At 44.3% G+C, this 15,201-nt stretch overlaps 1 protein-coding gene across 9 annotated transcripts in view; it reads left to right on the top strand.

The window, feature by feature from the left end:
• The first annotated feature begins 2,081 nt into the window (after positions 1 to 2,081).
• The window catches only part of ANKRD6 (ankyrin repeat domain 6), a 37,085-nt gene continuing 23,965 nt past the window's right edge, over positions 2,082 to 15,201 (top strand). For 4 of the 9 annotated variants that reach the window (XM_017506799.2, XM_037730796.1, XM_017506797.2 and 1 more), the window contains exons 1-3: positions 2,082 to 2,390; positions 7,304 to 7,402; positions 10,251 to 10,349. In XM_017506799.2, the coding sequence (XP_017362288.1) occupies positions 2,097 to 2,390; positions 7,304 to 7,402; positions 10,251 to 10,349 (492 nt within the window). In that variant the 5' untranslated portion in view covers positions 2,082 to 2,096. The remainder of the gene's footprint in view (positions 2,391 to 7,303; positions 7,403 to 10,250; positions 10,350 to 15,201) is intronic. The other 5 variants (XM_017506800.2, XM_017506795.2, XM_037730797.1 and 2 more) reach the window with 3 other exon arrangements.

Below are 15,201 nucleotides of genomic sequence, written 5' to 3'. Positions count from 1 at the left end.
TGCACATCAGTATGGGCAAGACCCACTGGAATTGTGTGTCAGTGACCAAATTTATCATTGGAGAAAAATGGGGGTCAAAAACTTAATTTTTTTCTTATCTTAATGTCTCCGTCTGTGACTATGACATGGAAAAGGAGCTATTGAAGTTGGGGAGTTGAGGGGAAGACACAAAAATCATAGAATCTAAGAAAAAGGAGGCCTCCAGAAACAGTTCACTCTGGTACTATGCTATTATTGAGACATGTCCACCAACCAACTCAGCTCTGAGTCTATGCATTCGGATTATCTAGAGATAGACTCTGATTGGCTCCTCTGGCATCAAGTGGCCAATCCTGAGTGAGTTAGTAGTGGCTGGGTTGGAGTCATGCAGTTCAGTGGGCTGCCCTATTGGGTCTTTGGAGAAGGTGGATTCTCTAAGAGAGGACCATATAAATTGTCCTCCAACAACTATTAGGAAAAGGTCCTTTGATAGTATAATTGAAAACTATTTTTAGAAATGGTTGCAACACTAATTCGTGTAGTAGAACTCTTAAGAAATAAGAACTTTTGTAGGGAACACAGAATCTTGGAGTGTTTGCACTTACAACCTCTTCCAAATTCACCTTTAATAACTGTAGTTATAGAGCGTGTTTCAAATTTCATACCTTCAGATGTGCTAGAGTGTGGTTTACCAAAGTGCTTCTAATCTTCTTTGGGTCTGTATATAATGTCATAAAACTTGGCAAACTCACAGTGAGAAGGATAGTATTTGTAAAGAAATAACTAAATATGACTGTTTTATGCATGGGCAGAAGGCCATCCAGTGTCTTTCATACATCTCTGGTTATATCTGGAACCTGCTGGGTCATCAAGGATGTTACTTTCAAAAAATGCTGATTTAGCTTTAAGCTGTTGATTTCTACCTTGGGTCATAATACTTTATTTTCCTGCACCGTGGCCATCATAACATTTTCAACTATATCATATCCCTAGATGACAGGAGCAAAAATACAAGGAGAAAGAAAATATTTTGACCACAGAAAAGGTGGGACGTTGAGTTACTGCTGCAAACATGTTGGGATGCATCTGGTCTTCTCTTCATATAATTAAAGGCTTTGCTTGCCACAGTGGCAATGCCAAAATGCTGGACGTGCTAACCCATTCCAACTTGATACCCCTGCCTCACATCCGGGACTCCAAGTATCACTGTGTTCTCATGCAGCAAAAGCCTTGCTAATTTGCTAGAACTGCTGCTGTTTATACCAGGCGAGGTAGGACGTGAAACAGGCAAGAATTATTTTAGGTAGCCAAAGTGAGATGTGTCAGCAGAAGAAAAGCCAGCTCTACTTTTAGACAGAAAGATCCCCTTTTATTTATTGAAGTTATTTTCTTGCATCTTTTCCTTGTCCTAGACAGACGATGCATATATTTCTTCTCCCAAATTAAAAAAAAAAATACACAACAAGAAGCAGTTGGGAGAGGGGAAGGTAGAATTCACCTTCACTAGTTCTGAAAAAACTCATTTGCCGGCATATGATCCATTCCTGTTCTCTGTGTATTTAACATGCTGTTGATGACCAGCCTTGAAATACATGCAAGAAATCAAGGAAGAAAACTCTTGATTGTGTCCTTTAAAGAATCTAGAAGATCAGTTATTAGAAAAAATCAATTTCAGGCTGGGCGCGGTGGCTCAAGCCTATAATCCCAGCACTTTGGGAGGCCGAGGCGGGTGGATCACAAGGTCAAGAGATCAAGGCCATCCTGGTCAACATGGTGAAACCCCGTCTCTACTAAAACTACAAAAAATTAGCTGGGCATGGTGGCGCATGCCTGTAGTCCCAGCTACTCAGGAGGCTGAGGCAGGAGAATTGCCTGAACCCAGGAGGCAGAGGTTGCGGTGAGCCGAGATCACGCCATTGCACTCCAGCCTGGGTAACAAGAGCGAAAACTCCGTCTCAAAAAAAAAAAAGAAAAAAGAAAAAATCAATTTCAGAAGTTACCTGTCTTGGATGGTGGGTAGAAACAGAGAATGTTAATGTTATAAAGAATTTACTCCTAACTTCATATTCTGCAGATACTGATTTATGGCATGGTAAGGACTGAGAATTAGTTGAAGAATGACCTCCAGTGGCTTGGAGTGGGATTATTATGAATTTCAACCTGTGGAAACCAGTTCTTTAGATTATGCAACTCCAGGAGCAAATTCTCCCTTGCTTCTTGCCAATCCTGTCAACTCTCATTGGAACGCCAATGCCATCTCTGATTGGTCAATGAGCAGTCACATAGCCCCCGCCTCAGAAATAGTCCAGGATGCTGTGGCCACAATGAAAGCCATGAAAGAAGACAAAAATAAGAAAAACCACAGAGGGAAGGTTAGGAAGGACCCTAGAAGATCAGAGAGAGAAAAAGAGGTCAGCAACTTGCTTTGCACACTATCCTGTCTTGAGCTTCCTTACAGTATGTCTGCCTGTGCCACATGGGTGTGATTCCTCCTGAAGAGGGGCACGCTGCACCCTTGCATGACTGGAATTTCTTCCATGAGTGTGGCCTTGGAATCTGCCAACACTATGCTCACTTTTTCACCATGTAGGAAAGAGAACAGTATTTCAAAAGAAAGATTTAGACCTTACAGACACTAAAGCTCTGAAAATCTCAAAGTGAGAAACACTGTCTCAGAAGAACTGAGATCCAGCAGTTCATGTACTGTGCAAATGGGTCAACGTGTTCCAAATCATAGTGCCAAACTGCAAGGTGGCAGGCTCTTCAAGTTTCCAGCCACAGCATTTTTCCTTCTGCTTCTTGTAGTTAATCATTCAACAAATACTTCTTGGGCAGCTACAGCAGCTATACTTTATGAAAGAGGCAGCCCCAACCCCACAGACGCATCTGATCTTTTCTGAGGCCCGTCTTAAGGTTAATGACTTCACAAGTTGAAGGCAGCTTGGAGTGAGTACAAAGAGCCTTGACAATTTGATTTCTGGTCCAAGCGTGCTACCCTGAGTTCTAGGCTTACCAATAAAACGAGAGAATTAGACATCAATAAAATAAGATAAAAATCAATAAAATGAGGGAATTAGACTGGCACATAGTAGTTAGTCAATAAATATTCAGGCCGGGTGTGGTGGCTCATGCCTGTAATCCCAGCACTTTGGGTGGCTACAGAGGAAGGATCCCTTGAACCCAGGAGTTGGAGACCAGCCTGGGCAATATGGCGAAACTCCATCTCTACAAAAAATTTTAAAAATAGCTGGGCATGGTGGCAAATGCCTGTGGTCCCAGCTACTCAGGAGGCTAAAGTGGGAAGATTGATTGAGCCTGGGAGGTGGAGGTTGCAGTGAGCTGAGATCATGCCACTGCACTCTAGGGTAAGTGACAGAGTGAGACCCTGTATCAAAATGAATGAATGAATGTTCACTGAGTAGATAATTGAGTAAGTGCTGTTGAGAGTTCTCTGCCTTTTCCTAGCATTTCAGAACTTCATGATTGACTTAGATCATATACAAGTAAGAATCATGTCAGGGCCGGGCATGGTGGCTCACACCTGTAATCCCAGCACTTTGGGAGGACGAGGCGGGCGGATCACAAGGTCAAGAGATCGATACCATCCTGACCAACTTGGTGAAACCTCGTCTCTACTAAAAATACGAAAATTAGCTGGGCATGGTGGCTTGCGCAAGTAGTCCCAGCTACTCGAGAGGCTGAGACAGAAGAATCCCTTGAACCCAGGAGGTGGAGATTGCAGTGAGCCAAGATCTTGCCACTGTACTCCAGCCTGGTGACAGAGCGAGAATCCATTTCAAAAAAAAAAAAAAAAAAAAAATTATGTCAAAGTAGCCACTTGTAAGTATTGAGGGTACATCTTGTTCTTCTCTGTGTTATTTCAAGGAGGAAATGTTTCCATAGTAAATTTTAATCTTAGAGGAGGAAAGAGTCCATTTGTAGGTAACTGACCATGCTTCAACCAAGGGGTGCTAAATTGTTTGTGTTGTATTCTAAGGAAGAATAGATCTGAGATGATAACCTGAGGCAGCCTTTGATTATGTTTTGTGTCCCTCAGAGCCTTTAATTCTCATCTTGGTGACTTGAGAAGGGTGAGTTTTTCAAAGCCAAAGAAAGCGTATTGCTCAGTCCTCCAGAACCATTCCAGCTAGTGTAAGCACAGCTGGCAGTCCAGCCAAGGACAGGCACTTTCTGCAGGGAGAGGCCGAGCCTGGCGAGACAGCATTGTTTATCTGACCGGGGTCTCAGTGAGGTCTCTGTCTGAGAGGACGGCTGGAGGGGGTTCTGTGGCCTGGAGACAGGTAGGACAGCCACAAGGTCCCCAGAGGAAGGGGTGTGCAGGAGACACCCATGCCAGCAGCTTAGGACAATTTGTGTTCTTGCTGCAACCTCACACAAGTCATTAGATCTCCTGAATCTTGCTAGTCTAGAAATTTCCACCTAAGGTCTGAACTGAAAGTTAGATTTAGCTGCTTGTATTGAGCTAGAGTTTCACAAAGGAAAGTTGTCTCAAAGGAAGCAAATACAGTAGATTAATGATGAAAGCAAGTAATAAATAATGTGCCCTTCTGGCTCCAAAGATGCCTCAACTCCATAATTTTAGAGGGCAGCTTGTGAAACATGATAAAAAACATTTGACCTAAACCAAGGCTTATGTTAGACTGCACCCTATCATCCAGTGAAGGCCCTTCATGAAATAATTTGTACAGCAAGAGTGGCTAACTTACCCCGTGTGCTCAGGGCTTGTTGCTCACACTTTATGAACAATACAGAGTGATAGGTTTTATCCTGGAAAAAGGTTGTTTTTGTTGGTACAGAGAGCGCTACAGTGTAGGCAGTTTGTGGTTATATTAAAAAGCCTGTAACAAGTGGAAATCTAACCAAGTCAGTACTACCCTGAAAGCGTGAGCTGCAATTACATGGTTCTTGCTAAGGAGGGCACTGTTTTTTAGCAGATCAGTAATCATCAATTGCACTAGAGGCCTATTTTGGGAAACTCCATCAGCACTCTGCTAGAGAAATGGGAAGTCTTGGAAATCTTATGGAAATTTTAAAAAGTTGAGACTTGGGTCTGGCCACGGTGGCTCACGCCTGTAATCCCAACGCTTAGGGAGGCTGAGGCGGGTGGATCACTTGAGGCCAGGAGTTCAAGACCAGCCTGGCCAACATGGTGAAACTCCGTCTCTACTAAAAATACAAAAAAAAAAAAAAAAATTAGCCAGGCATGGTGGCAGATGCCTGTAATCCCAGCTACTCTGGAGGCTGAGGCAGAAGAATCACTTGAACTTGGGAGGTGGAGGTTTCAGTGAGCCAAGATGGTGCACACCAGCCTGGGCGACAGAGCGAGACTCCGTCTCAAAACAAAAACAAAAAGTTGAGACCTGGGTGGTATCTCATATGATTACTAGTTTCCTTGTCTAGAACTACTTTCTAAGAGGTCTGAGGTAGACAGTGCAATGGCACAGTCCACCTCCTGCTGCCACTGCCCCAGCAGCCACGTTCTTCTTTTAACCACAGCAAGGGTTACCTTTGAATAAGAATTCTGGGAAGAAAACCAGCCTGTGCCTAATTAGTAACGAGAATAATAGTTTAGGATGCTGAAGGGAGGGTCAGTGGTGGCAATGTTGAGGACAGTGACCTGTCCTCAGTGTCCTGACCTTCTCACTACAGAAATTCTTTACTTTCCATGAATGAACAGTGAGAAAAGAGTCTGTGACAGAGACAGTCCCATTATTGGAGTATTGTTTCTGCTCAGACTTCCAATAAGTAGCAGTTTTTCTGGATGCTAAAAGTTATCCGTGTCAAATATAAAAAGCTGGAAAATATTAAAAATTATAAAAAGAAAAACGAGAAAAAATCCTTTCATGGAGTTTTAAAGGGACACTTTTAATTTTAAGAAAGCAATTTCGAGTTTTAACAGGGATTGTTTTTTTATTGTAATAAAACATACATAGCATTAAATTTAGCATCTGAACATATTTACTATACGGTTCAGTGGCATTAAGTACATTCACAGTGTGGTGCAACCATCACCATCCATCTTTAGAACTTTATTTCAGATTACATGCTTTTAATGTGCATTGTTGTTTGTTATAGATCAGTGGAGTTTAATAAGTAGAATCAGTATTTCATTAAGGTTGTTTTTAGGTAGCAGTGCATCCTTCTTTTAAAAAATCTGTTTTATCTTGTGATGGCCTCTGCCCTCTCCTGTGCCAAGGACCAGGACACCCCAGAGTGTTTCCTTTGCCTCTCTGGTGCTCTGCCAGGAAACTTTACAAGGCTCTGACCAACCAAATCACAAAATCCAAGAAGGCAATGCAGGAACCCTGGAGATCATCCACCCTCTCCTTTTATAGGTGACACACCTGAGGTCCAGCAGGGCGACAGGCTTCTAGCAAGCTGTGCACAACCCCGGCCTCCTGACCCCTTGTCTCATGCTCATTACTTTTTCTACTAGAGCATGTCCACACTGCCCACCCCTCCTCCCTTTGAAGCCTGGAAAACAGGCTCAGCTTGATTTGCCTCAACTTAGCTTCCTGAGGACCTGTCAGAGATAAAGGGTACTTAGAGACTTCAGAACTCTCCTGTTACAGTCTTGACCTGCTTACCTCTGGGAGTGTTTCATCCTTCACTCAACTGCAATTAGGAAAACAGTCAAGTTCCCTTTGGCGCCTAAAGGAGAAAAACGGCTGGTAATCCCAGGAATCCAATCACAGAGAAAAGGGTTCAGAATGCAGCATAAATCAGTGAGGATGTTGTCATGAAATCTCTGAAGAGGCTTCTTAGAAATATGCAGTGATAGCTACCGTCCCTGGAGTCCTCAGATGAAATAGGGCAAACCCTTGCATTGCTCTTAACTAGTACAAGTCAGTGAACAAATGACATGCCTGGCATCAAATCATGAGTGCTGCTAACTGACAGAGCTGGACAGTGGTTCCCCTGCAAGCTGAGAACTTGACAGGCAGTAGAGATTCCAGGCATTGCTGCTTTAATTGTATAGCACACACCTGCCCCCACACCCACTCTTCACACCTGTGACAATCATGTGTCCTGGATGGAAGGTGAGAGCCTGACCCTCATTCTGAGGTCAGCTCTGTGGCCAAGGGCTATTCTTGCTGTTGGCTTAATGTCTCTCTCTTAGTTTGTGAACAAAATTGCTCTGCTAGCATGCATTGTCTACTAACAAGACCACAAAGCCCTTCTGCAAATAACCACTCTGCTCTATATGGGGACAGGAGGGGTCTTTGTGTCCAGGTGTCAAGTGAGTAGTGCAAGGGGGTGCAGGGGAGCTGACTGCTGTTCCTGCCTTCTTGTCACTTTGCAGGGGGACCAGACTGCCTTGCACCGGGCCACGGTGGTGGGGAACACGGAGATCATCTCCGCACTCATCCATGAGGGGTGTGCCCTGGACAGACAAGACAAGGTGAGTGGACACTGAGCTTACTTACTCTCCAAGGCGAGGGAAGCCAGTGGTTCCAGGGAGAAGCCCGCTCTGGAAATTTTTGAGTCCTTGCCATATTATCACTCCCATCTTTCCACTTATGATTTAACATGATGAAATCAGCCCAAAATTCCTTTGAAACACTATCTGGTATCCCAAACAATTGTAGTTTTTTTTTTCCTTTTCTTTTTGAGAGAGGGTCTCACTTTGTTGCACAGGCTGGAGTGCAGTGGCATGATCGTAGCACACTGCACCTGGAACTCTGGGCTCAAGCGCTCCTCCTACCTCGGCCTCCCAAGGTGCTGGGATTACAGGCATGAGCCATTGTGCCTAGCTGCCAATTGTATTTTTTTTTAAATGTTTTTCCTTATTCCATGGCACCAGTGACAACCACATAAATCTTAAATGGTAAAGAAAAAAATCTAGAAATAAGGACCTATGTAGGCCTGGGTGGGGGTGGGGACAAGGGATGTGCCCCCAGACTTTCTGTTTACTTTCTTAGATAAGTGAGCAAGTTAATTTCTTCAAACTATACTGCAGGAAAAAAAGTAAGCTCCATTAGGCCAAGCACAGTAGCTCACGCCTATAATCCCAGCACTCTGGGAGGCTAAGGGGGAGGATTGCTTCAGGCCAGGACTTCGAGACCAGCTTAGTCAACATACCAAACCACTGACTCCACAAAAAATTTGAAAATTAAAAAAAATATATTAGCAAGTCATGGTGGTACACACCAGTAGTCCCAGCTACCCAGGAGGCTGAGATGGGAGGATTGTTGAGCTCAGGAGGTTGATGCTCCAGTGAGCCATGATCGCATCACTGCATTCCAGCCTGGACGACAGAGTGAGAGACTTCTTACATATTAACCCGATCTTCTTAAATTTTCAAACAATCTTAAAACACAAAACTTCACAATTAAGTGTAATTCAGCCTCTGCTTACTTTTTTTTTAAAAAAGAGGCTATGCTTGGAAGAACTCTGCTTTACTTTTTAAAAATAACTTCATTAAAATATAATATACATGCAGAAAAATGGACAAGTGAAGCTTGATGAATTTCACTAGTTGAACACACCTGTGTGAGCACCCAGCTCAAGAAGCAGCTCATTGCCAGCACCCAGAAGCCCCACACCCTGTGCCCCCTGCCCCCTGCATCCCCCTTTCCTGTGTCTTCCTCCTTCTGCAGTCAGTCCCACTGTCCAAGCCACACATCACCAATACAGTTCCCAGCAACCACCCCATCCTCTGGCCTTTGAGACCCTAGACTTCCCTTTGTGGATGTCAACTGTGTTAGGCTTTTATTTTGTATTTATTTATTTAGGGATGGAGTTTCGCTCTTCTTGCCCAGGCTGGAGTGCTATTGCATCATCTTGGCTCACTGCAACCTCTGACTCCCAGGTTCAAGCGATTCTTCTGCCTCAGTCTCCCAAGTAGCTGGGATTACAGGCATGTGCCACTACGCCCAGCTAATTTTGTATTTTTAGTAGAGATAGGGTTTCTCCATGTTAGTCTGGATGGTCTTGAACTCCTGACCTCAGATGATCCACCTGCCTTGGCTTCCCACAGTGCTGGGATTACAGGCATGAGCCACCACACCTGGCCAGGCCTTTATTTTTAGTTGTTTCCAGGTGCATGGATGTGGTTGAGTTAAAGCCTAAACCAGAACCTGGATGTAATTGGAGAATGCACCTGCGCTGGCCCTAGCTGTTGCCCGGTACCCTTCCCTCTCCAGGCTCTGCCCTTCCTGTAACCCTTGCCTTCCTGCCCCCACCCCACTCAATTTATTGTACTTAATGATATTTCTTGGTTTAAAATAGTAAACTTAGCAAATATGAGCTATGTTCATTAAATGATTTTTATTTAAAAGCCACACATTACATGTAACATTTGAGAAAAGAAAAAAGAAAAAAAAAGCCACACATTAGCTGGGTGCAGTGGCTCACACCTGTAATCCCAGTACTGTGGGAAGCCGAGGTGGGTGGATCACTTGAGGTCAGGAGTTCGAGACCAGCCTAGGCAACATGGTGAAACCCTGTTTCTACTAAAAATACAAAAATTAGCCAGGTGTAGTGGTGCATGCCTATAATCCCAGCTACTTGGGAGGCTGAGGCAGGAGAATCGTTTGAACTCTGGAGGCAGAAGTTGAAGTGAGCTGAGATTGCACCACTGCACTCCACTCTAGGTCACAGAGAGCGAGACTCTCTCTCAAAAAATAAAAGCCACACATTGAGGATACTTGTTAGTTTTATTTCCAAATCACTGTTTCCTCAGTCCTTCCTCATTATTTGTTGGGGAACCTGAGTCTTTTGGATTAAGGTGGTTGGTGAGATTAAGTTTTGGTGAATAGTGGTGGAGGAATCTGTCAGGCCCCTGAATCTTACAAAGCTGGGCTCTTCCTTTGCCTGACCTTTGCAGGGTTCTCTCTGATGCCAGGAGCAGAGCAGACTCTAAGGGTGGTGGAGGTGGGAAGGAACAGACAGCATGCCATCCTGATGTTGCTTTCTGTTAAACAAAAGCTGTGGATGGGGTCTGGAGCCTTTCTCAACTGGGGTTCTTAGAGAGACTTAACCCCTATTGCCTTATGAACAGTCATCCATGGTTCATCATGGGTTCATTTCTCTTCTGTGCATCTATAATGGTTCTTATTATGTAACATTTCTGGGAGAATGGAGAAACTAACCACTTAAATCATCTTCTGTAGTCAGTGGCTCAGATGAGAAAGTCCAATTGAGAAAGGCCTTCTGGTGTTTTGTAAAAATCCACTGTGTTGTATTGATCATGATGAGAAGAATTAGTCTTGGGTAATGTGCCTTTCCCACCTGTGTGTCTTCCTTAGGATGGGAATACAGCCTTGCATGAAGCATCCTGGCACGGTTTCAGCCAGTCAGCCAAGCTGCTCGTTAAAGCAGGAGCCAACGTACTTGCCAAGAACAAGGTGAGGCCTGGCAGGTGCTAGAATGCCTCATTCACAGGTGAGGATGGCTGTGGGTTTCTCCCCTTAGGGGAACCTTCTTCCAGCAAGAAAAGTGGGAGCCCAGAGGGGCATGAGGAACCTGAAGGTCCATTTGACCCAGAAGTTTCATTTGCAGCAAAGGCTATAAGCTAACTGATGTCCCAGGTCAGGAGCAGGCCCACTAACAGCACCAAAACCCTGCTCATGTGAGAGGTCCCCGACTGCTGCTGGGAATCTACATGCAATTATTGTCCCATAGTTTCTTTGTATTCAAAAATTTGGCAATGGAGTTGGCATTAAAAAATATCAGCAAAAGAACTTAATATAAATTTGTAACTTTAAAATGCTAGTACCCAAAATTAGTAAAGTGAGCTTACCCAGATGCTGTTGGGAGCTTGTGATACGAACAGCCACCTTTGGGAAACAATTTGGCAAAACAAATCAGGAGTGTTAAAACTGGTTCCTCTTTGACAGGCATGGTGGCTCATACCTGTAATCCCAGTACTTTGGGAGGCCTAGGCAGGCAGATCATCTGAGGTCAAGAATTTAAGATCAGCCTGGTCAACATGGTGAAACCCCATCTCTAGTAAAAATACAAAAATTATCCAGGAGTGGTGGCTTGTGCCTAACTGTAGTCCCAGCTACTTGGGAGGCTGAGGCAGGAGAATCACTTGAACCTGGGAGGCAGACGTCACAGTGTGCCAAGATTGCACCACTGCACTCCAGCCTGGGCACAGACCAAGACAGTCTCAGGGGAAGGAAGGGGGAGGTCCTTTCTTTGCCAGGTGTGGTGGCTTATGCCTGTAATCCCAGTCTTTTAGGAAGCTGAAGCAGGTGAATCACTTGAGACCAGGTGTTGGAGATCAGCCTGGCCAACGTGGTGAAACCGTTTCTACTAAAAATACAAAAAAATTAACTGAGTGTGGTGGTGCATGCCTGTCATCCAAGCTACTCGGGAGGCTGAGACACTAGAATCACTTGAACTCAGTAGGCAGAGGTTGCAGTGAGCTGAGATCGTGCCACTATACTTCCAGCCTGGGTGACAGAGCGAGACTCCATCTCCAAAAAAGGGTCCTTTTTACTCAGTACCTACCTCCTGGGACTCCATCTTGAAAAAGTAATGAAACCTGCTATTAAAATGAAATATGGAAAAGAAGAAAAATAAGCAATAAAACCAGTAAAATTTTACCCACAAAGACATTCATGACAGCAGTAGTTATGATATTTTTTAAATATGGAGAGGGAGACTTAGAATTATGGTTCATTCATACAGTGGAATATAATTAATATTAAAATCATAGTTTTGAAGATAATGCTTTCCATTGTTAAATAACATGAACATGACAGATATATAAGATCATATATAGCACATGTCCCAGTGCTTAATATAAATTTGTATATTTAAAAATTTAAGCACAGAAGGATATCATCAGACTATTAAGAGTGGTTATCTCTGGGAATTGAGGCTAAGATTGATTTTTATTCTTGTACCTTTCCCAAATTTTCCAAAATGAACTCATTATTTCTTTTGTAATTGGGAGACTTTTTTTTTGAGACAGAGTCTCACTCTGTCACCCAGGCTGAAGTGCAATGGCGTGATCTCTGCTCACTGCAACCTCTACTTCATGAGCTCAAGCAATTCTCCTGCCTCAGCCTCCACAGTAGCTGGAATTACAGGCATGTGCCACCATGCCTGGCTAATTTTTGTATTTTTAGTAAAGATGGGTTTCACCATGTTGTCCAGGCTGATCTAGAACTCCTGACTTCATGATCCTCCCATCTCGGTCTCCCAAAGTGCTGGGATTATAAGCATGAGCCACCACACCCAGCTAAGAGATTTATTTTAAAAATAAAAACATTATCAGTACTCTGGAGATATTTGCAATTGAGGTAAGAAGGGTCATAAAAGGGCTTGCCATCTTTTCTGTCCCTGGATGGCCAGATTGGGTCTGTAGCAGGGGTTTAAAGTGGCCTGAATTTCCCAGAATGCACTGGCACATCACAGGGTGGTAGCTTCAGCTAATAGTGTTGGGATAATGAATCAGGTGGACTAGAATGGGATTTTGGACGGCAATAGCCTGGGGACCATGGACAGCAGTAAGTAGCCTCTCTAATACAGATACACATGCACACACACACACACACACAGTTAAGTACAATTTCTTGGCCAAGTCAAATCTGAAACCATAGTATCTCTAGCTTATGACACCTACACACACATCTACATACAAGATCTTCAACAGCAATGTCAGGTGAATCAACCTATAGAAATATATCCCATCAATGAAGTGACTTCTCTGGACCTTGCATGCTGCAGGAAATAGAAATGACAGCCTGAAATGCCTTTGTGAACGTAATCTCTGTGGGAGCAAGAGAACCCACCTCAGTGGCTTTGCCCTTTGGTAAATCTTCTGGCTCTCACTGCCTTTTCATTGGTTTATTAGAGAGCATAGTTAAGCAAGCCATGCCTCCCTCATTTTCATCTGTCTCCCCTCCCCAGTCCCTCATCACATCTTAGGACATCCTCAAGTCTCACACCTGTTCCTCTTTCCATGCTCATTTGTAAGCATTCCCTGGATTATTTCAGAAGCCTCAAGTAGATCAGCAGGCTCAAGTCTAGTCCCTTCTTTCATCCTGCTCTTTCTCTGCTCAGCAACCTTCCTGTAAAGCTCCTGCCCGACACTGTCTATGAGGTTCTCCCAGCCCACCTCTGGAGCTCCTCTCGGATCCTTTCCCGGAGAGGGCCTCCTGTGCCCTCACTGGCCTGCTCCTCATTCCTGCTTGTAGACCTCAAACCTGGCCCCAGGCCCTCTCCCTCCAAAGGCCCATGGGGCTGCTTCCACAGCTGTCACTTGGCACCACATGCAGCTTTGTGCTGTCATTTCCTAGTTCATGTTTTTCATGGTTCCCTCATGGGTCAAAAGCTTGAGGGAGAGCAGCGAGCTATGCGCGGTAATACTGCTGGTAGTGCCTGGCTCACTGCTCAGCAGGCCGGTGGCTGCCCCATTTCTTCAAAGTGCACGTGGTCTGGAACAGGAGTTGGTGGTGTATAATCACTTTTTTTTTTTTAAAGAGATGGAGTCTCACTCTTGTCACCCAGGCTAGAGTGCAATGGCTCGATCTCAGCTCACTGCAACCTTTGCCTCTCAGATTCAAGCGATTCTCCTGCCTTACCCTCTCAAGTAGCTGGGATTACAGGCACCTGCCATCATGCCCAGCTAATTTTTGTGTTTTTAGTAGAGACCAGGTTTCACCATGTTGGCCAGGCTGTTTTTGAACTCCCAACCTCAGGTGATCTGCTCGCCTCAGCCTCCCAAAGTGCTGGGATTACAGGTGTGAGCCACCACGCCCAGCCTGTAATCACATTATTTAAAATGCCAACTCTGAGAAGCAAGTGGTCTCAATTAATGGATAAGTATGCCTAAGCTGGGAGCCAGTAGAGTCCCTAAGATACACGATTTCTTGATGACATAATTAGAGCTGTGAACTAGCTCAGATCAGTCTGTCCCACCATACTGCCTTCTATCCCATGGAGGGCCCTAAAAATATCGTGGAAAGCCACAAGTTTTTTCTGTGTAGATAAAATGGCTTCAGAAGGACAGGTCAGGAAGCTCATGCATCCCAGAGAGAGGGACATTCTGCACTAATCATAGCCTCTGGAAAGATCCTTATTCAGCAAATATAGCAGCTTCTGTTTGGGAAATCAGTACCCACTACTGAGGGTGGGGAAAAACGCCTGCTACACATATATCTACCCTAGGTCACATTTTCTAATGTCAGGTTTTGAGATATAGGTATGAAGTCATGCTGTTCTGTGTGTTTTGACAAATGTATACCGTTGTGTCACCACCACTTTAAGATATAGAATGCTTCCATTGCCCCAAAAAGTTCCTTTGCACCCTCTGGTGGCAGCCCCCAGTCACCCTCTCCCAGCTCTGGCCAACCACGGATCTGTTTTGCTTTTTCACAAATGTCATATAAATGGAATCATATAGTATGCGGCCTGCTGTGTGTGGCTTCTTTCGCTCAGCATAATGTTTTTGGGATTCCTCCATGTAACATGGAGGAATGGATCACACCTCTTTATTGCTGAGTAGTATTCCATTGTGTGGATCTGCCACAATTTGTTTATCCAAACCTATGGTTTTTAATTTTCTAGATGTAAGTGCTTTTCTGCATCATTGATGCGGCAAAATAAGCTTTGATATGATCTATTTCTAGAGGCATCAGATTTCTTTCACTTCACTCATTTATTCAGCGTGTATTTAACGGTTGCCATGAAGCCCATAACTTGCAGACAACTTGAGAGTAGAGTGTTTAAGACCTGGGCAGACCCCTTGTTGCTGAAACTAAGCTAGCAGTGGTTCTCCACCTGGCTGCATGTTAGACCCTTCCTGGGGAATTGTAAACAAAACTTAAAAAAAAAACAAACAAAAAACCCTGAAGACCAGGCCTAGGGTGATGGACTGTTCCAGTTTGCCCTGGGCTAAGGGGTTCCCCAGAATGTGGGACTTTCAGTGCTAAAATGGGGACGCTGGACACCCACCCTCAAGGCCAAGTAAATCAGAGTCCCTAGAACGGTTGTGGCTGTGCACAGGGATGGGTCGAAAGCTTCCCCAGGTGATTCCAATGTGCATCCAAGGGTTGAGAACCAGTGAGCCTGCTGGAACCTCAGGCCCATAATCCTCCCTGTGCTTGGAGGTAAAGTGAGACAAAAGGTCCACCTGGGCTGGTTGGAGCTAAGGTGAAGAGAAGGGGGATAAGTAAACTGGTCGCATCCAGTATTCCTCTATTTGTTTTTTTTTTTTTTTTTTTTTTTTTTTTTTTTTTTTTT

This window comes from Cebus imitator, unplaced genomic scaffold (assembly GCF_001604975.1).
Source record: "Cebus imitator isolate Cc_AM_T3 unplaced genomic scaffold, Cebus_imitator-1.0 Scaffold359, whole genome shotgun sequence".
Taxonomy (NCBI): domain Eukaryota; kingdom Metazoa; phylum Chordata; class Mammalia; order Primates; family Cebidae; genus Cebus; species Cebus imitator.
The sequence above is the reverse complement of the archived record's forward strand: the minus strand, read 5'-3'. Positions and strand labels throughout refer to the sequence as shown.